Genomic DNA, 21,143 nt, shown 5'->3' with positions numbered 1-21,143 from the left:
ATTATTTTATTTAGTCTATTAAGAAATAGTGGTATAGTCAATCTTGTGGTTGTGTCTCAAGATCTGCTATCTACTTGGTGCTTCAGAGTGGTTAAGGGAAATACTTTGCTCATACAAGCCTGTATGGGACCTGAAATATGAACTCTGTAGGGATCAGAATTGCAGGCTTCATTGCTTCATTGTTGTATTTATCTGGTGCTAAAACAGCTGAATAGTGCATGCACAAACTGAAAAAGTGAAATACAAAACTGAGTTGTTTACTTGTCTCTTGGTTTAACAGGCCAATCCAGTCCAAAAGACTTTTCAGTGAGTTATACAGGGTAGCTCTTGTCATGCTGCTTGTCCATTTCCATTGAGATACTGTATTTTCTCCTGTGTGTGAGGGAAGAGGCAAAGGAAACATCTTTGCACAGAAAATTTTGTCATGAAGTGGATTCCTGCGGTGTGTTTTAATGAGTCTTGTCCAAACCATGCTCTGCGCTCATTTGGAATTAGATGAAAAGTGGTTTTTCTAGTTCCACTGCACAAGAAATATTGCAGTGGAAATAGTTTGTTAGTATTATTAAGTATTTTACTTTAATGGCCAGGGCCCTTGTCTGTGCATGATGCTGTAGGTACAGGTTATTTCATTGGTTAGTTCTTTTACTGGATGGAAGCAAACAGGAACTGCTTCCTGTCAGAGATGAAAGGAGGTTGATTGTAGAAGACTTCAATTTCAAACTTGGGTATGGTTCAAGGGTGCTCTTAGATGGATTTGCCAAGTGATAATTTCTTAATTCATTCTTTCTTTTGGTTTTGCCTTTTTGTTGAAGTTGCTTATCACCTTCTGTTGGCTATTGCTGTTTTTGAAGCAGAGCGTAACCACTTTCGAAGCCCCATTTAAAAATCCCTCGCAAAATTACAATTAACAAGCTGCTGACTTAATGAACTTTGTTATGACCTTTCTCCTGTCCTTTTTGCAGAAATGCTGACTCTAGAATTCATATGTTTTCCCTGGGGAACATGGCAATTTAATATTATTGGTAGGACAGAGAATGGCCTCATGGGCTTCATAGACTTTTAATACTTGGAAATATTGTAGAAGATAAGTTAGAACCTGTGCTTGAGAGCCTCCCTGGATTTGTTTCTAAAAGCCACAAGTATATTATACAAGTTGCTGCAATATTTTTTTTCATTTCCCCTCCTCCTCCACAGTCGCCCAGCTTAAATGTAGTACTTAAGGCAAATTTTAAGCCTCTTTCCTTCAAGAGACTTTCATTTAATTTTATATAATAGGCCTACTTGAAAGCCTTTCTAAGAAAAACTGGTCTTCTGTGAAATGTTTATTGGCTTTGTTCTGAGCTGTTCAAGCTCTGGTTTAGATCACATGGCTGGTTAGGATTTTATTATATTCTAAGGGAGATTATTTTACTCTATTTGTAAATTGACTTACAGTAATCTGGGTTTTTAATTATTAAATTAAAATTATGATTTTTGATTTGTGGGGTTGTGATTTGATAGCATGTTGCTATTGAATGTGATCTATACATAGCAGAGACTGACAAAGCAATCTGTGTCATTTGTTGGAAGTGCCAGCCTCTTAGGTACAGGGCTACCATGCCTATTCACCTTTATTATCCTCTGCCATGGATTTCAGCACATGATCAAGCAAAAAACTGCTCCTCTCCCAAGTCTTGTGTAAAATGCACTGTATATGTACATTACGGAGCTGGCAGATTTTCAATGGCTTTGTGTCTTGGGCAATGGCTTGTAAAGGTAAATTTCTGCAAGCGATTTCAGTGTCTTGGCTGTTGAATAAACTGCTTTTCTTCTCTCAAGAATAAAGTTCAGTACCTGTCAGGGGAAAAAAAAATGAAGCTGTTTGTATTTCATCAGCTGTTTGTCCACATTCTCTTGCTTCAGAAAGGAGACCAGGAATTACTTAATTTCTAAAAGAACCAACAGATAAATAGGTAGATTTTCATGACTCAGCAGCTCACCTGGTAGAGAAGTATCTTAGTGTCGGCGTTTTTTACTTATTAGAAACCAGTGACTAAAACCCAAATGGTCAATGGCCAAGCTGTTGCCACTTGTTGCCTCTAAGATAATGACTTTAGCCATGTCATTTTTCTAATACTTGGGCCTTGGTAAGAGAAGTGGCTGTGTTATTTAGAGTGATGTAATTTATACTGCATTTACTCTTGAAATAATTGAGCAGAAAGGATGTCAAGTTACATACATGAGTTAAAATGAAATACTTTTTTGTTTAAAAACTCAAAATGTATACAACAAAAGCAAAATGTATGTGCTCTCTATTTAAAGCTTCTATTTCCTAATCATATCTAGAAGAAGAAGAAATCTAAAAATTAGTTCTCTTGTAATCCCGTATCTTTGTGGTCATCATAATTTTGCTTTGGTCCTGTTTTTCCCTTTGATGAGGCAACTAGGCAGGATATGTCTTGACTTTGTGCAGAAATTAATATACTTCATCTTGGAGTAGAACCGCTTGTTTTATTTAGAATTGCATTTCAAACACTAGCCCAGTTTCAAAAAGCCTGCTTCTGTATTTAGTATACTGCTATTCAAATCTAGATTGTGCTGACAGTAAATTTGCCCCAAAGAGTAAACTAGATAAAATATGCATATGATCAATTTAATATGCAATTAAACATTTTCCCTGAGCAATTAGCATCAAGACAACTAATAATTATCCTGTGCCACACTGCAAACATTATACACATTTATGTAAGATGACTTTGGTAATAAGTTATGGATAAAAATATTCATATATACAAACATCTGAGTAAACATAATATCATAGCAATGAAGCATGTGCTTTTCATACTGGAGTTTATTTAATCTGTGTAAAAACAATACGTTTCCCCAAAGAATATAAAAGTTGACATGGCCATGGGATCATGGTCTGTGAATTGCACCACAGCTTACCTTGTGGTTACCTGCATCACCTGCTTCATTCTAGTTGCAGTGAAGTAAAAGATAAAATTTGGAGTTGGAAAATGCAATCCCATTTGAACAATTGTATATACATGTGACAAAAACCAGTGGATACCATGTTTGGAAGTCTCCTAAGCATATAAAGAAAATAAGATAAAGAAGACATTGTGGAAATTAGCATGTGATGAGCAGGATTGTTGAAAGCTAGATACATAATGCACGTTACCTCTGAATGAATACCTAGAAGTGTACTTGGAGGTGAGACTCAAAGGACATAATTTTTATTATTAAGAGTGCGTGGCAAATAACAAATGTGTGATGCTCTTAAGATATTTGGATGGATTTAAAGAACTGAGTTTTGAAGGAGCTGGAAACTGTAAAAACTCGTTACTTTGGGGGAAAAAAATTGAGCTACAAAAAATGTGAAAAGGTGTCACTGGAAGATGTGGCATTCTTCCACTAGTGGTAGGTGTGTAAGGAGTAACAGCTTATGGATAATCTGCTTGGTTGGATCTGTGGCAGTGATTTCACTTTGATTGTGGAAGTCAATGGACTACTTGGAGAGGGAATGAAGAAAAGCAAGCCTGTTGTTGGTACATTTGAGGTTGCTTTGTGTGCCAGATTGAAAAGTGTAATTTAACAAACACAGGCATACAAACAAAAAGTCTTTTAGCCAAAAACTGATATCAAGATGTTTAGATTTTGAACCAGTTGCTGGTCTTATAGTAGGTGCATAAGGGAGTAGAAAGGATGAAGTTTGGGATTAAAAAATATTGGAGCCCATTACATTTTAAGTGTTATTTCAATATCTTTTCAGTGAGTCTGAAGACAGAAGTTACCTATATCTTAGGTGTCAAGAAAATGGAACTGAGTTACCTTTACATAAAGTTTAAGTTAGAAATGCATTTCAGATGAATTTCCTGAGTGTACCTTGCCGAAGGTGAAGAAGGGGTCAATTGTAGTTGAATGTGGAATTGCCTATGTGCAGTACCAATGTTGCATGGTATGTTCAATTTCATCTGTTTGATAGAGGCAACTTATGTGTGTATTCCTGAAGGAGCTATATTGCCACAGATGTTATAACACAGCTGAAAAGTGTTAAAATAACTTTTGTCCCTTAGTCTTTTTGCTTCAAAACCATTGAAGATAGACTTTGAAGAAGGCTGAAAACTGCTTGGCCCAGGGTTATGTTTACACAATGTAGGTAATGGTCATCAGAATTGCAGGAAGATGGAAACAGAAGACTGCAGTGTATATAGGAGGTACTTATAGCTTGAGCTGTTGATAACCTGGTAAGCCAAAGTACCTCATAGTGACAAGTTCTGTAGCTGGGCTGTGATCTCAGATTAGAGAATGCATAAAAGGGAATTTGAGGATTACCTTCTTCATATACCAGTTATAATAACAGCCTTGGCTCAACTTATTATTTAAAATCACTCTTACTATTACAGTGGAAAGGTGAATACATTTTTCAGTTGTTTAGTCCCAAGTGCAGAACCAAAGCAGGAAATCTACAAATTAAAGAACAAATTCATTCCCATTCAGGAGGGAAAAGCTTGCTTTCTTCTGTAGTGCTACCACAGTATGCTGTTACTGACTAGGGCAGAGGTTTTTTTTATTTATAGTAGCTATTATAGAATGATATCTTGGGTTTCTGCTGGAAATGATGTTGACAATGCAGGGATAGTTCTGGGTTTTGCTGAGCAGTGCTTTCACAGAGTCAAGGCATCTTTTGCTTCTCACACATCCCCACCAGTGAGGAGGCTGGAGGTGCTCAAGAATCCTGGAGGTTATCTAGACAGGGCAGCTGATCCCAGCTGACCAAAGAGATGTTACACACCATAAAATGTTATGCTCAGTGTATAAAGTGGGAGCAAGAAGAAGGCAGTGAGGTACACCAACACAGGGTGATGGTGTTTGTCTTCCCAAGTAAGCGTTAGATATGAAGGGGCCCTGCTCTCCTGGCAATGCTGAACGCCTGCCTGCCCATGGGCACTGGTGCATTGATTCCTTGGTGTGCTTTGCTTTTGCTTTGGCTATTAAACTGTCTTTATCTCAGCCCATGAGTTTTCCACTGTTACTCTTCTGATTCTCTCCCTATCCCCATGTGGGGGTAATGAGTGAGCAGCTGTATGGATCTTAGTTTCCAGCTGGGGTTAAACCGTGGCACATAGAAATTAATGCAAGCTCACAGAGGGGATGCAGTTTAAATTAGTAAAGTATCAGAGATTGTTGACAGAAACAGTAGCAGGGCCTAGACATATCCAAGGTTGGTTTTAGATTGACTTTAGTAATTCTGGACTATAGTTGGAATCTGGACTATAGCTGAATCTGACTATAGCTGGAAAGCTTCCCTTCTCTAAGTGTAAAGGCTTTATATTAATTCTGTTGAAAATGAAAGCTGAGCCTCCAGAGGACCAGGACACTTAGCTGTATTTTTGAGCTGCTGGTTTGCACCTTTCTCTAGATTTTTCTGTGCTTGCTTTGGGTGGTGGTTTTTCAACAGAAAATGAAATTTTAATATTTTCTGTGAGCATAAACTACAAATGAAACATGAATGCAGGTTGGCTTATGCACAGTTAATTAAGTCTAAGCTAATGTAGTACTACTCTTACAGTTAGATGGCTTTGGGGCGTGTGAATCCAGGAGGACAGGAAGGGTTGTAAATTGACTCTTTTTGCATAGTTCTAGGTATCTCTGATGGTTACCTTGTATATCACAATGCTCCTGGAAAGATACCCTTTCAAAGTGCCAGGAGGGAGGTGTGAGCAGAGAAAGACACAAAGCTACTGTGTAGTAAGGAAGTGAATTTTATACAAAAACAAGGGACACAAACTTGCATTCTAGCAGTGATGATAATCTTTGGGGGTAAGAGGAGAAGTTTCAGTCTGTAGCTTTTTGTCAATACATACCATTTATGCAGTTGATTTAAAAGTGTAATAAAGTTCACAGCCTGGTCAGTCCTCTCTTTTTGGAACTGCCCTTGTACTGGCCTTTGCTTTGTGCTCTTTGAATGCATAACTGCTACATTAAGGTTCGTGGCAGGTGTAATTTTTCCACACTTCTGCCTGTCAGGATGTGTTTACCATCATTTGAGGTAGTATGTATTGTTTGCCATGCTTTGCAGGCCTGTAGGACTAATATGGGAACTACTGGATAGTTAGCAAGTTGTTTTAAAAATTCAGAATTTAGTTTAACTTATAGTTCCTGAAACATGATGATTTTCTTTTTCAGATGTGGAAAGTAAACTGTTTTATACACATGCAGAATGGATGCAGGAAAGGGATTGCAGCTCCAAGTGCTCACAGAACCTTGTCTTGTCTGGGACCAAGAGCAGCTGCTTCAGTAGATGAGACAGAAATCAGTAACTGTTGCTGATGAAGCTTTTGCTTTTCAAGATTAATACTTTTAAAAACAGTATTTAGAGATGTTTCTGTCAGTATTGCATGTTCAGAGACTTCTTTTTTTCAAACCATGGTAAGAAAAAAAAAGTGCAGATAGTCTTCAAAGGTACTTTGTGAAAATGTAGGTTTTCTGAGAAAGCCAGCTTGCTGCTTCTGTCCTTCTTTAGGCTGGAAATAGGCTGGTACCAGGGTAGTGGATCTGTATTGAAGGTCACGGCAGTTTCAGTTTTCAGTAAAATTTGCCCCTCTCTCCTGGTAGCCCTGTAATTACTTCCATGCCATTTCTGTTCATAGGATAACAGAGATTCTAATGTTGGGGTATCATGCATAAGGATGTGTTCTCCAGCAGGTAGTCAGGTGATGTTGAGGTGGTTCTGAAAAGGCATGGAGAGGCAGTTGCAAATGGGAACAGTTGAGGTTTTTGGTTTGCTAGTAAAATTTCTTGGGAGTGTGTGTGAAACTTTTAATTTATTTTAATGTGTTTATAACACTTAATGAGATAATACTTAAGACTGTGATTGTGTGTACACAGCTAATGCCTAGCAGTTTTCAGACAATCTGTTTGAAACCTCAGAGTGCTATAGCAATGCAAATAGGAATCTGCTTGCTTTGAGTGGGATTTATAGTTTTGGGTAACTTTGCATACTCAAAAATAAAGAAAAATGAAACTTTTCAGGACCTAATGTGACTTCTTTGGGGGTGAGATGTTAGAACATACAAAATGCTTTAAGAATTTCATGATAACTATAAATATAAGCAAATAAGCATATGAATTCCACAAGCACTGAAACTACATAAGAAAGAAATTGGTTTGGGCCTTTTTTCTGCGACAAGTTTTGGCATAAGGTAACAGAAGTTGAGCTGAATTTTTACCAAGGATTGATTTTGTGCAGGAGCAAAAGCCTGTTAGTTTCTCAGAATAGATAATTGTGAGTCATTAATATAAACAAAATAATTTGCTGGTTGCATAAATGACTTCCAAGTCTTTCCTTAAAGATGGACACTGTACTAGTTTAACTAAATTCTAGCACTATGTTATTTCTGAATTAGTGATGATATGAAAGGTGTCCTTGCCCATGGCAGGGCAGTTGGAATTAGATTTTTGTTCTTTCTAACCTAAACCATTCTATGATTCTTTTTTTTTTGTGGACCAGTCAGAATGCAGAATATGTAAAGACTGTGAGCAGTAAAGATCATGGGTACTTAATGTGTAAACTATGTCAAATAGTTAAAATGCTTTGGGGTTTTTTGGAGGCTCTAGGATGTTTTTTTTTTTAGTTGGATCAGTTACAAAACACTTATTGAAGTCATTAAACAAATATTTTTTATTTTTAGTCTTTATCTGTAGCACAAACTTCTATTAAACATGGTTTTTATTCTTGTGCTATTTAGTTACTGAAATAATGGAGCTATAAATAAAATTTAGTGTACACACATTCATGTATTTTTAGTGAAAACTGTTTCAAGTGTTAGAATAATCACAATCAATTATTGTTTGGAATAATTTTGAAATTATGGATGTTGTAAAATTGGATTTTAATGGTATTTTTTGGTGATACAATAGTGTTATACAGTACATGGTTTTAACACTATTTAGAGGGTTGATGGACTGCAGTTGTTATATGTATGATGTTTTGAGGGATTGATTGACTATGGCAGTTTGAATGTACGATGCTTAAATAAGTGCGGCTCAATTTCTACTTGGAAAGTAAAATAAAAATCCAACCTGTTTACAGGTGCCGAGTTGATGGTCTGTTATTGCTCCATGGTGTGTCTATCTTAATTTTTTAAAAATCCAGTTTGCTGGCTGCTCTTTGTGAAACCTCAATTTCTGAATGCATGTTGGCATAAGGGATGAATTTTCTGTAAATTTGCTCTTACTGCAATTGGGAATACAGTTATTAGAACAAGGCAGTCTGTTGAATTTGAATGTTCCGTTTCTAGTAACCTAGCAAATGAAATTGTTTTGCAGCTTGTCATTTACCTTATTTGCAGAATTAAAGGGATGAAAAATTCTTCTCAGCTTACTAGTTCTGTTGAAGCAATAGTATGTTACTGGGTAAGTGTTATTCAGACCTCCTTTGTGTGACAGAGCAGGCACCATGCTACTAAAGCTTTTGTAACGCAGATATTAATATTAAATATTAACATCAAAAATATTACTGGCTCTTCTGGTACAAAATACTGCAGTGTTGAATAAGTGACTTGAATAGAATTCATTCTGTAAGAGATGAAATGGAATTAACCTTCCTGAAGATGGATCATTGTTTTTCAAAAGATACGTGATGGCTATATTTTAGAAGATAAACTACTCATTAGAAAAACAGATTAATTTCTCTTTGAGTTCCCTTTGATTGAGGTAGGAGTTACATTGCTGTTTGGACTACATTCTGCTGCTGTTAATCAACGGCTGAAAAATTGCACTAGCCCCCCCAAAATTAACCCCAAACGCCCTTAGTTTATGCTAATTGAGACAGTTGTGAGCCAGAACTAATGCTACCAGTATGAATTCAGGCTTGCTTTGACTGTGCAAGCTAAAGCAAATTGAAATGATGTCTTGTTTACTGTGCTGACAGGAGTGTGTGGGTATTCATAACTTTCAGTAGTTGAGAGAACAGACCTGTAATACAGTTATGAATGTAAATGGCTTCAAAGAATATACTGGAGCCTGTAAGCTTCTTGGAAACTTGTATATGAGGTGATAGGATTTGCAAGCTCTTTGTGATTAGTTTTGGTATGGGAACATCAGTCTTTGTAGCCCTGAACTGCCAACAACCTTTGTCCTTTATTTTACCTTCAGAAAAAAAAAAGGGGGGGGGGGGGGGATGGGGTGGGGTCATGTTTGAAATAGGGAAGTAAATGAATGTTGGCTAATGGCCATGTCTTTTCCTAGAGCAAAAAAATATCTTGGAAAGATAGATGAGATTGTGGACCTGGATTTGAATGATGTGTGAAGCTTTGTAAATTATTTATCAGCACAAACCTTTTTGAAATGGCTAAAGCACTGTTACATTGAAGGGAAAAATAATGGTATGGTTGCCAAGAGGAGATTTTTACTGGATTCTGCTAAAAGAATAATCTGTCTTTTAGAATTATCTGTATTAAGCTTTAAGTAGCAGTTAAGAAATGTTCACATAATGCTGCAAAATATGTTTTAATAGCTCTGGACCCTTTTTCTACTGCTGCTGATTAGCATAGTTTATATATTTTGGGTTTTTTGTTAGTATCATTTTGCTCCAGTGACATACCTGATGAAAGCAAAATTATGGGAAAGATGTGTTGAACTATATCTGACTGGCAAGAATAGTAACTAAATAATTCTTTTTTATTTTATTTATATATACATTGTTTTTATCAAGTGAGAAGTCCTGTAAGTAGTTGGTATAACTCTTTCCACCTACAGAACTACAGATCTCGTTCAATGTCATCCTTCTAAAACTGACAACACCAATAATGCTTCTTTTTTGAAGCACGACCATTTTTGAAAGTTGCTTTATAAGTTAAGCAGTTGTTTTTATCCAAGTAGCAATTGCATATTTCAGCAAACCATATAATCCATAATGGAGACCTCAGTAAGACAAAAGACTGCAGATGGTGTTTGTTCCTATTGGTTATAAGGTGGTTACAGCAGTTCCCTTTTGTAGATGATGGAAGAGAACACACATCTCCTTACTTATGAAAAGTTCAGCTCTGCTTATCTTTCATATATATTCTTTGGGGTGTACAAGTATGTCAATATTTCAGTAATTGGATTGTGAAGAGTTGAACAGTGAGCAGGCCTGCTGAAGACTAAATTTTCAGAAAAAGTGTGGTGCCTTGGGGTATGTTTATATGGAAGTATGTTTGTGTCCTCCTCTTCTATGGCTAGGACAAACTTACCTTCCCGGTGTCAGCATTCTTCATGCTGATCCTAAAGCTTAATAACATAAGAGTAGTTTCAATATTTCTGTGTTATAGTGTGTTGAGATATAAGGGCACATCACCATGGAACTAAATCTTTCAGAAGAATACCCTTAAAAACAAGCATTCCCCACTTCCCAGATCTGTAATGGAATACAGATTTATAGGTCAGGTGAAGATAGCCTGCCAGCTTTCGAAGTATTGTAGCATAAAGAGGAAATGGAAAATGAAGGTAAAGCCAATAAATGGTTGCTTTGATATGTTAAAACTAACAGCACTGCCCACCTGAATCTGGAAGCTGCGAATTAGTGAAAGAAAGCATTTGAATCTGAGTTATTGTGATATTCTGTGCTAGAATGTACTCTGCTATTTGACTATCCCATTTGGGAGAAATGGTTGCATATAATTTTATTAGTTACAGACCTGCGTACAGATTTTTGCATGTAGTAATTAATACATTAATATTTTGGATGTTGCAGCTTAGTGTTTTCTTTAAAGCTCTAAAATGTAAAGCAGAAACTATATAATAAATATTCTCTGATACAGTTTGTCATGCAATTGATAAGGAAGATGGGAAGTAAATTTGTATCAATTCTGAAGTAATTCTGTGAAGAGTTCTGTGTATAGCTTCTAGACATTGAAAGATTTGCATGTTTTTTATTATGACTGGCTATCAAAGCTGATGGAACTCATCAGATTGGCATGGATGACACTTGATCTGTTAAATCCGGTGCTTTTACCCTAAAATGGTAGTTTCAGAGGGCAGTATGAGTTGTATTGAATTTAAAAGTAATAAAATATATCTTGAATTTGAGTTTTTGCCTTGTGAAAAGGAGCTATATTCATCTGTAATAAAGACTAGTTTAAATCTTGATTTTTGGACACTGTTGTATTTGAAGAACAAGCGATTGTGTTCTGGAGTTGCAATTGTGTGCAAGAATAGTGTCCAAGTTCTAATTTTTCCTTGTTTTTTTTAACACTGCTCTTGTGTTGGGCACATTTACATGGATTAATACACAGGGTGCCTTATTATGGGCCAGCTTGAAGTTTATGAAGTATCCATGTAGAGATGAAAACTTTGTAACAAAGTTAGTAAAGTGGACATTTACCTTGCCAATTAGTATGTGGTACAGCAAAATACCAAGTAAAAGCCTTGGAGGCTGGTGGGTTTTGGTTTGGGTGTTTTTTTTTTTTTGTTAGCTAACTGTCTGTTTATTTTTAAATCTAGCCACGAGCTGATCCCATCCCAATATGTAGCTTTTGCTTGGGAACGAAAGAATCAAATCGTGAAAAAAAACCAGAAGAGCTCTTGTCTTGTGCAGATTGTGGCAGCAGTGGTAAGTTGGCTGGATTTACAAATACTAGAAATGTTTGTTTTAGTATGTCTTCTAAAAAATATTTTAAACTTTGAACCTTATCTTCTCTTTGAACAAACATAAATCAAGAACTGAAACCAGGGGGACAGAAGAATTTGTTGCTGTTTTTCTTGGTTTGTTTGTCAGTTTTGTTCTTGTTTGGTTCTTTAAACTAGAATTTTGTTGTCTTTGTAATTGGGATAATTATAAATAAGAGGTATGAATTCATCTTTATGTCAAAGTATAGATCTGCTGAGTTAATTAAGAGGGGGAAACCACACTTTCACAATACAATAATTCAGTTATTGTTTGGGATTTATGTTGGCTCTGAATACTCAGTTTTGCATTGTGACATCAAATGATGATCAAGAATTTTGCTTGCGCGGATTTGCAACATTTCAGGAGCTGAGGAATAATCATAGTAATTAAGACTATGTAGCAGCCTTTGCTGCTGCACATCTTGTGTATCCAGTTCATTTTTTTATAAAATTATTGTGAGAATAATGTTTTAGGTAACATACCACATGAGGCGGGTAGCCGGTTACTTGTCAGGCACAAGATAATGACACTACTGATTGCATGTACCTTTCTCCTGTGTGTTGTGGCAGCTCTTGCAGACTCTGTGGCTGTTCCTAATGCAGGTGCTTCTCTTCTCTGTGGTGACCAGTGCTGGGGCCCGAGGCAACAGCCTGAACTTGTGTCAGGGGAAGTCTAGCAAAAGCTTCTTCACCCAGAGGGTGGTTGTGCACTAGAACAGGGTCCCCAGGGCACTGGTCACTGCACCAAGGCTGACAAAGCTCAAGAAGCATTTGGACAATGCTCTCAAGGCACATGGTGTGACCTTGGGGATGCCCTGTGAAGGGCCAGGAGTTGGACTTGATAATCTTCTTAGGTCCCTTCCAGCTCTGGATAATCTGTGGTTCTGTGCATCTGGAGTTCCTGAATATCATCATTTTTTAGGTATGCTGATGGTAGCTATGGCAGTTCTCAGGACAGGCTACATCAGTACTTGAGTAAAAACAAAACAGTATGGATAAAAACATGCTTTCAGTTAATCAGGATATGTTGGTGTCTCCTTCTCAATAATCACCCTGATAGTTGTGTTGCATTTTAACCAGTATATTTTTAAATATATTTTAGCCAGTTATTACATGCTGAAATAAGAAAATGACTTTTTCAACCTAGTATGCAACAGCAAACCTCATAAATTTTAAATTGTCTTCCTTTAGTGGTTTACAGGTCTTCTCTATTTTCAAATCTGTTTTCTGATATTTGCAAAATTAATACTGGGTTAGACTCTACTGCACAGAGTTTACATTTATCAGGTGAGCTTAGATATCATCTACTCTTCTGTTGTGTAATAATTCCCTGGTGGGTCTTAAGACACTTTAGAACTGGAAGTCTTGACTTTCATGGATCAGCTTCTATTTGACTTAACACTGATATATTCTCTCTGCCTCATTAAGACTAAATTATCTTTAATTAGTTCCTCAGATGTATCAGATATAATGAATGAAATGGTGAGACTGCCAATCAGTTTGCTGGATGGTTAAACTTTAGCTACTGATGCCTAACTAAAATAAAAACCAATTTCAGTGCAATTTATAAATAACAAAACTTCACTCAAGTGGAGTTTTATTATAATTGGATTTGTAATTTTGCACATTGCAGTGTATCTCAAAGCTAGTCTTGCTGTCTAACAAATAGAAAAGAAATTACATGTTGTGCACAGCAAGCAAATTGTTCAGTTGATCAGAGATTAAATTGCAGTGCCTGCTACTGGCGTGCATGTTTTCCCTTTTTGTGTCAAGTCGCTTTTGTCTTTTCAGGTAGTGCCTCTGCATTCTGAGAGCAGAAACTAGCTGGATAACTAGCTGCACGTTTTTGTGGTATTTGGATAGTAGAAATGAAGGGCACTGCTATGTCATTTGGCACAGAGGATTTTCTCAAGAAGTAAGATGGGGGATGTCAGTTGTGAGAAAACAAATCCCATTACAGAAGCAGTCATAGTTTCTCTTGGTTTTGGTTGGGTTTTGTGGTTTGCTTTTTTTTTTTTTTTCCCTGCTTTTTCCCTATCTCTTGATTTTGAAAAGCCACTACACTTTAGAACTAGAATTGAACTTTTCTTCTATTTTTCCAAACAAGATGTGCAGAAGCAATTAAAGATTAATGCTGCTGACAGATTTTTATAAGGGTTTGAAGTTGTAGAATGAGGGGAAAAAAATTGAGTGACTGGAGAATTATAATAAATATTTTTTTAAAGGGGCAAAAATAGCAAAAGGTATGGGTATTCTTCCGATTGTATGTTATCCTGACGAGGCAAGAGGGTTACTGATCAAAGATGGGTAGAGAAGGCTGGAGAGCAGAGCAACAGAGACATTGGACTCAGGTCAGAAGGAATAGGGACAGAAAATATTTGGAAAGAACTGGGCAGAGATTGCTTTTAAATGAGATTTAGGGTATGCTTTAGTAATAATGGAATATAGAAATTGTTTTAATTATTGCTGTCTGTATAAGGATATTGGTTAGTTGGATAAAATGAACTGCTAAGATATTTGCATGTAGAAAAAACTGGTATATCCCCAAGGCAGGTGCACTGACCATCTCTGCTCATAGCTAAAGTCTCCCTAAATAATAATAACTCTTTCTGCCTAAAAGATTATCAGACCCAAGTTGAGGGCTTTTTTTGGGGGGAATTATTTTATACAGTAGTTCGCAGCATTTATGTTAAAAATAACTGGAGATATTAGTATAACTAATTTAGCACTGTGTGTAATTCCAGTCAGTGATCTAATGCTTGTTCTTTTAAAAGACTAGCTTTTTCATCAAATCCTTTAATGAATAAAAAAGACTCAGCTTTGTGAGGAAGACACAAAAGTGGGCGGGTTTAAGAAATTGCCTCCAATCACAAAGGAATGAGACCTCACTTTTAACATCCTGGTCTCACCTATTTCTGCCACATCAGTGTATCACAAATCTTAACCATTTCTAACATGCATGAACGAATTTTTAAGTGTTTCATTTTCAAGTAGGCCTGTATGTGTTCCTGGTGAAATTTTCCAGCTTGTAAAGATTACTAGATTACTAAATTTCCAGTAATCTGGTAAACTTTTTTGATACATTAAAATATTGATGCTGCTGACTTTTAAAAGAAAGTCACATGGTGGAACCAGGGGAAATTACCAGTTTAAACACTTCACACTAGTGTTGGAAGCCTCTTGGAGTTTTATTAGTTTCTAGATATGGAGACGATATTAGGTTTTTAATTTCAGTTTAGATGAGTTAGAGCTGAAATACTGCAAATTTGGAAGCCCAAAACATGCTTTCCTTCAGCTCTCAAATTTAAAAATAAACCTAGCTGTAAAATCAGTGAAGGACATAGTAACTTCAACTGACTATGGAAATCTGTTAAACTACACAATGTGTATAACTGCTATGACTGTAGTTCAACAGAGTTCCTTTTCAAATGGAAACTTGTTGGTTCCCACTTAATGTCTGGTAGGTATTACCCTATACATGTTACTGTTATATTTGCACTATATCAATTTGTGTATAAAATGAATAGTTTAAGTATTATCAACTCTTAAAGAACAATACCATATAGTATTTTGAAATTTTAATGTCCCTGGGCTGTCTCTGCTAGTGCATACCTAGAAAAGACAGTGACAAATATGACAAATCCATAGTGATGGTTCCCATTTGCACTCTTCCAGTTCTAGTTACTTGTGGCTCAAGGATTTGGAATTGCAGGCATGTTTAATACCAGTGGAATGTTTTTCTTGATTTTTTGTTTAATAATAAAATCTAGCAATTAAAGAAATGTGTTAAGATGTGTAATTGCTTGAATGAGAAATGTTCCACTGGTAGGTAAGAGATACAAAGTAACACAGTTACACTTAATTTGTTCAAGCAGTGGTTGCCAGCTAGTGAGAATGGATGTTCCATATGTTTATACATCAGTTATTTATGTAAAACAAAATTAAAATCAACTAAATAAAAAAAAGTTTTAAATGCAACTTACTTGCTTCTTTAAATAGATCACTTCTGTGCAGGGTAGATAACTGAAATTAAATATACTTACATGGAGTGATTGATTTATGACTGTGCTTTAATGTGTTAATAGGCTTGTTAAATCATAGTTGATAAAATAAGTCTTTATGTGATATTGATTATTAATATCAGCCTCTCTATGGGTTTTCATTGAAGGGAATAGTATCTCATTGAACTCATCTCCGCTGTTACAGTATATTTGTCACATTCTTGAAAGTGTATACTCAATTTTAACCAAAAAAAAAGTCAGTATATTTTAAATTGTATGCTAAGAATCAAATGGTTATGCTTTTCAATATTTTTCTGTAACTATTCTTTGAATTTATTATTGATTGCTCCTTCTTAATAGATTATATCCCTGCATTTTATTTTGAGAAAATGCAGAATTCAAATTGTCTTTGGAAGTTTAATAATAAAGTGGTTTCAGCCTTGGATAAATAGAATAAAGGGAAGTAAAATCTGAAATTGTCACTTATTCAGGTGGCTTTTGCATTCCAGCAGTCTTTGCCATTCATGCCTCAGTCCATTAGAAGATGAAAATAGCAAATGCTCATAGATTAGATTGTATTTTTATTTGTGGTGTTTTAGCACATTCCTTGACTGAGAAACAGTCGACAAAGATAGTCTGAATCACTGTAACTACAGCATTACCTAGAAGAAAGCACTCATTCCAACTCTGACAGTGAGAAGAAAGCACCTTTGATGCATGCCACATCACTGCAGCCATTTATAAGTGCAGCATGGCATCAGGGATTCTTCTCTCTGACAACTTCTGAGTTTATGTTCATGATAGATAATCTCTGAATATAATACTATCATAAAGTGTTTCCCTGGGAATGCTTATCCCTTCCTATATCGCAGTGCTTTTATCTTTTCTGGATTAGGGCTACGCTCTGAGGTTGTTGAAGACATGAAAAAATCGCTGCCAGTATTGCCTCAGGTGTTGGATGTGTTCAGTTGCCTGGTATCTTCTGTTAATTGGAAGTCATGTAGGCCTTCAAGACTATTGTGAAAGGATGGTCCCGCCAAGGAATTCTTGTGTTTTGTGGGAGGTGGTAGTTCAATACTCCACACCAACCCCCTCAATTTTAAACTTTATATTGCAATATGTTTTCCTTTTGCCAATTGCCAGATTCATTTTTTTCCTTTTTATTACTCTGAAATTGTTCTTTGCTTATAATTAAATAATAATTTGAAATTAAAAAAACACATATAGTTTGACTCTTCAGTTTCTCTGGTAGATATTTAGTATAGTTAGAAAAATAACTAATGCAGTTTTATCTGAAGATTTCCTCTGTTTATTTTGCACTGCTGTGAAAGGGGAATATGGTCAAGTTTATAAACACACTTTTTTCAGAACCAATGACAGTGTAATATGCCATGGAAATAACTTAGTGAAAATAAAAAGTTCAGTTTTAGTGCTTACATAGACCATTCACTGGTGTCAGTTACAGTAAAAGTCAATTTTCTACCTGTCTTCATGAATGGGTTTCATGATAATTATTCTGTGTATTTGTCAATACATCAAAATTCAATCTAACCAATCTTAAGTCTCAATCTCTCAATAACATTTTGGTATTTTTTAGGACATCCATCATGTTTGAAATTCTGTCCTGAGTTAACAACAAATGTGAAGGCATTGAGGTGGCAATGTATTGAATGCAAGACATGCAGTGCATGTAGGATCCAAGGCAAAAATGCAGTAAGTTAGACTTGTTCAGTGTTACTTGACTTCTCTTTGTTTATGGTAGCTTTGTAATTAGCACATGTCCAAATGCAAATAATTGATGTACAACTTCAAGCAATGCTGTATTAAGTCTTTTTTCCTTTTTCCTTTTCTCCACCCCCTCATCCCTGCCCCCCCAGGATAACATGCTTTTTTGCGACTCCTGTGATAGAGGGTTCCACATGGAGTGCTGTGACCCGCCACTATCCCGAATGCCAAAAGGTGATCTTAAAAATATTTTCAATGAAAGTACTTTCATTTGCAGTCTTGTATTAAGTGACCAAAACCTGCTGAGTATGGTAAATGGTACAATTTCATTCATATATAAATAGTACAATTTCATTAATATCAAAGGAAATTTGATATGGGGAGTTTTTTCCTCAGGAAAATAATAAAGGTCTGCATATAGTTCATCAGATGAATTCATTGTGTAATGAGTTATTGCCCAGTTTATTGAAGGTGAAATTTTTTAGAAAGGCTGTTTAAATGCTTGGTAAATATACACTGACAAAGAAGTTCTTGGAACATGGAGAAGAGACTCTTCTTCTTGCCTTTTGTAGGAGTAATTGGAAAAACAAGCAAACAAAACGCATGGGTTTTCAGGTTCTCTGATCTCTAGATTTTTGACCTATGGCACCTCTCGCTTTTGCTCTTCTATCCTTATGGCTTTCCCTACTTAATGTTACATTAAAGACTTTCTTCAGTTCTTCCCCTCCTAGTCCCCAACCTTATCTACAGTAAATGTTTAGACATGGCTATCTGATATTAAAAGGATGCTAAATTCAGGTTGTGTATTAAAACAAATATACCTAGGTGTGAAGTAGTATATTCTTTAGCATGCTCTACCCTAATGGCTTTGTAACACACATGTAATTTTTTACCCTGTCTTAATTCTGTCTAGAGAAAGATCTAGGTAGTATAAGGAGGGACAAGCTAGAACAGAAATTCTTCTAGGAACCTAATTGCTCACAATCTTTTCTGTGATTCTTGTTGCCTCTTGTATTCACCTCTTGTATCCATGAGGACTTTGCTTTTGAAAATTTCAGAGTATAGAGGTGGATCACTTTTTTGTCCACTTTCCCTTGCCTATGTCCTGTTCAAGAGATAATTTGCTGACTTTGTACATACTTGGTATGTATCTTGGTACACACCTGCAGTACAGATTAGATAAACTGTGTACAACTAAATTCTTTTTCCTTTATATAGGGATGTGGATTTGCCAGGTCTGTAGACCAAAGAAGAAAGGGAGAAAGCTGCTTCATGAGAAAGCTGCGCAAATAAGGAGACGATACGCAAAGCCTATTGGACGACCGAAAAATAAATTAAAGCAACGAATGTTGTAAGTTTCTCTTGGGTTTTTATTTCTTTAGGTGTTTTTGAGAATGTAATCAGGTAAGAGTTTGATATAGGTTTAGGCACCATTTTTAACTCTGTTTCAAGTTGGAGAAAATAGATAATGAGTGATTTTGTATTTACCTTTCTGCCCAATGTTCAATAACTTCTAAATTATAGTAGGTGCTTTTGGTGTCCTGTCAGGTGGTGATAAAAAAATTACTGTAACTTAATTTTTCAGATCATGTAAGTTTTTATCAAAAATTGTACCTATAGCAGGTGCAAATGAACTTCTGTATAAAAACAAATGCCACAACTGCCTTTCAAGTATAGCTTCAAATAATTGTAGTACGTACAGAATGCAAAGTGGATAACATCAAGCTATCAGGAGACCGTTCTGCTCAAAGAGCTGTTTGGCAAATGTATTAAAATTACTTTATTAGTTAGTATCAGCTCACCAAACCTGTTTCAAAAAGCAAACTGTGTAAGTGATAGAGAAGTTCTGTTTTCAGTGGTACTCTGGAAAAGATTATTTCTTGAATTCTGCTGTTAACCTGCTACCAGTTACTAGGAAAAGAGATGGCTATTCTTCTTGCTTCTCAGGACTATGTTTATCTAAAGCAAGAGTGTGCTGTAATTTTTTTTTTAACATCTGTCTTCCCAGGAAACACTGTAGTTGGACATCGTAAGTCTTGGTTAGAGGGCTGTTTAAGTAGTGTTCAAATACTGAGTTGATGTTACACTGAGTGTTAAATAGGAGCAGATTCTGTGTCAGCTGCAGTAGCATGTTGCCCTCTATCATGTGTTCCTATCCAAGTACGCGTTTTTTCACCCCTATTTAAGCATTATTTAACTATTTGGCTACGTCAGCTGAGCAGCTGAAAAGCTTTCTCATTCTTTACATTGTGACATTCTCTACGGTCTAAAAACTTGTATTATTCAGAGTTGCATGGGAGCTGCTGTAAAACTTTGCATTTTGCGAAACAAGGATTTTTGAAGCCAGTAGAGCCCACATGTGAAAATAAAAGAAAAAGTACTTGCAGTATAGTGCACTAGTCCAGTTAATTTACTTGATGCTGTGCATCTTGCTGTATTCTCTTTTGCCTTTCTCTCTGCCAGGATCTTTCATCTTGCTTTTTTGCTTCTTGGCCTGAAGTTCAGTGTATGTTGCTCTATGAAAGTAGTTCAGGACAGGAATCAAGTATGACACTACATGAAAGTAAAAGATGTAGTTGTACTGGCTGGTATATGCTGCTAGACTGGGTGAAACATTGTACTTCTCAGTTCTCCTGAATAAGTGGCTTAGGAATTTGAAGGTCATTGAGTTTTCTATATATGATTTTGTGTGCATAATAAAAATATTCCATGTATCTCTAGCTATGCCTTGGGCTTTAGTTGTACCTCTGGTTTTATATACTCTTCGAAAACACATAAACCCTCAACTGGAGGTTAGGGCTTCCTTGTGGTTCAGAAGTGATATTCCCCAGTTTAGTGCTACTGCTGAGACTCCCTAGTCTCTTGCTTCCCCCTCCCCCTGCCAGTGGCTGGAGAGGAGAACTGAAGGCACAAAAAGTACAGATCCAGTTTGAGATAAGAACAAGTTACTGGAAACAGGAGTGAGAAAAGAAAGCAAACAGTAACAGCTACAGTACCAATAACAAAGTGTACAAGACAGGCAAAACAATTCACACATGATTATTTTAAATGGTGTTACCCGGCTGCTCCCTGCTTACCCGACTGCAAAGAACCCCTTCTATCTGGAACAAAGTCCCTTTCCCTGCCCATGAGGTGGTACAGAATAACCACTGGGCCCTGGACATGTTCCCCTTGGCTACTGCAAAAATTAACCCTGCTCTGACCAGAACCAGGACCGGTTCCTATACAGTCCTGCCATCTTACTTTTCTGCAGCCATGCATCTGGTTTGCATTCCCAGTGGGTGGATTTAGCAGCAATGTACCCCCAAACACTAATTCTGCTTCCCCTCCTTCCTCATACATGTACTAGAAAGTTACCTTCCTGTTGTGAGGGTTTTCCTGTTATGTTTTGCTATTGAGATTTTGACTGCAAATTTTAAAGTGAACATCATGCTAAAGGTTGCAGAAGTTTTTTTAGTATTATGTGAAGATTATTAACATTTTCAGAAAGGTTTTCTTTGTAGCATGTGAGCTGCATGAGCATGTTACAGGAGTGCTTGGGAAGCATTAGTAAAATGATTATTTGCAATACTTGCCAGCACATTTCTATTATTTCTGTGTCTCGTGTATAAAGTAATCTTGTTTTGGAAAAATAGTGGTTAGAGATAGAATAAGAGTAGACACTCTTTGGCATGAAATCCTATTTTAAAGTGATTGTGGAGTATGGAAGACAATAGTGTCAAACATAAAAAGTGTGTAGTCACATGAAATACAGGAAGGTTAGCCAATGCCATTTAGTCCTTGTAT

General features: G+C 36.3%; 1 protein-coding gene across 11 annotated transcripts in view; it reads left to right on the top strand.

Moving 5' to 3' along the window:
- KAT6B (lysine acetyltransferase 6B) overlaps positions 1–21,143 on the top strand; it is a 107,786-nt gene that overhangs the window by 41,583 nt on the left and 45,060 nt on the right. For all 11 annotated transcript variants that reach the window (XM_032749113.3, XM_032749115.3, XM_072931016.1 and 8 more), the window contains 4 exons: positions 11,467–11,575; positions 17,230–17,345; positions 17,510–17,591; positions 18,576–18,708. In XM_032749113.3, the coding sequence (XP_032605004.3) occupies positions 11,467–11,575; positions 17,230–17,345; positions 17,510–17,591; positions 18,576–18,708 (440 nt within the window). The remainder of the gene's footprint in view (positions 1–11,466; positions 11,576–17,229; positions 17,346–17,509; positions 17,592–18,575; positions 18,709–21,143) is intronic.

Source organism: Taeniopygia guttata, chromosome 6 (genome assembly GCF_048771995.1).
Source record: "Taeniopygia guttata chromosome 6, bTaeGut7.mat, whole genome shotgun sequence".
NCBI lineage: Eukaryota > Metazoa > Chordata > Aves > Passeriformes > Estrildidae > Taeniopygia > Taeniopygia guttata.
The sequence above is the reverse complement of the archived record's forward strand: the minus strand, read 5'-3'. Positions and strand labels throughout refer to the sequence as shown.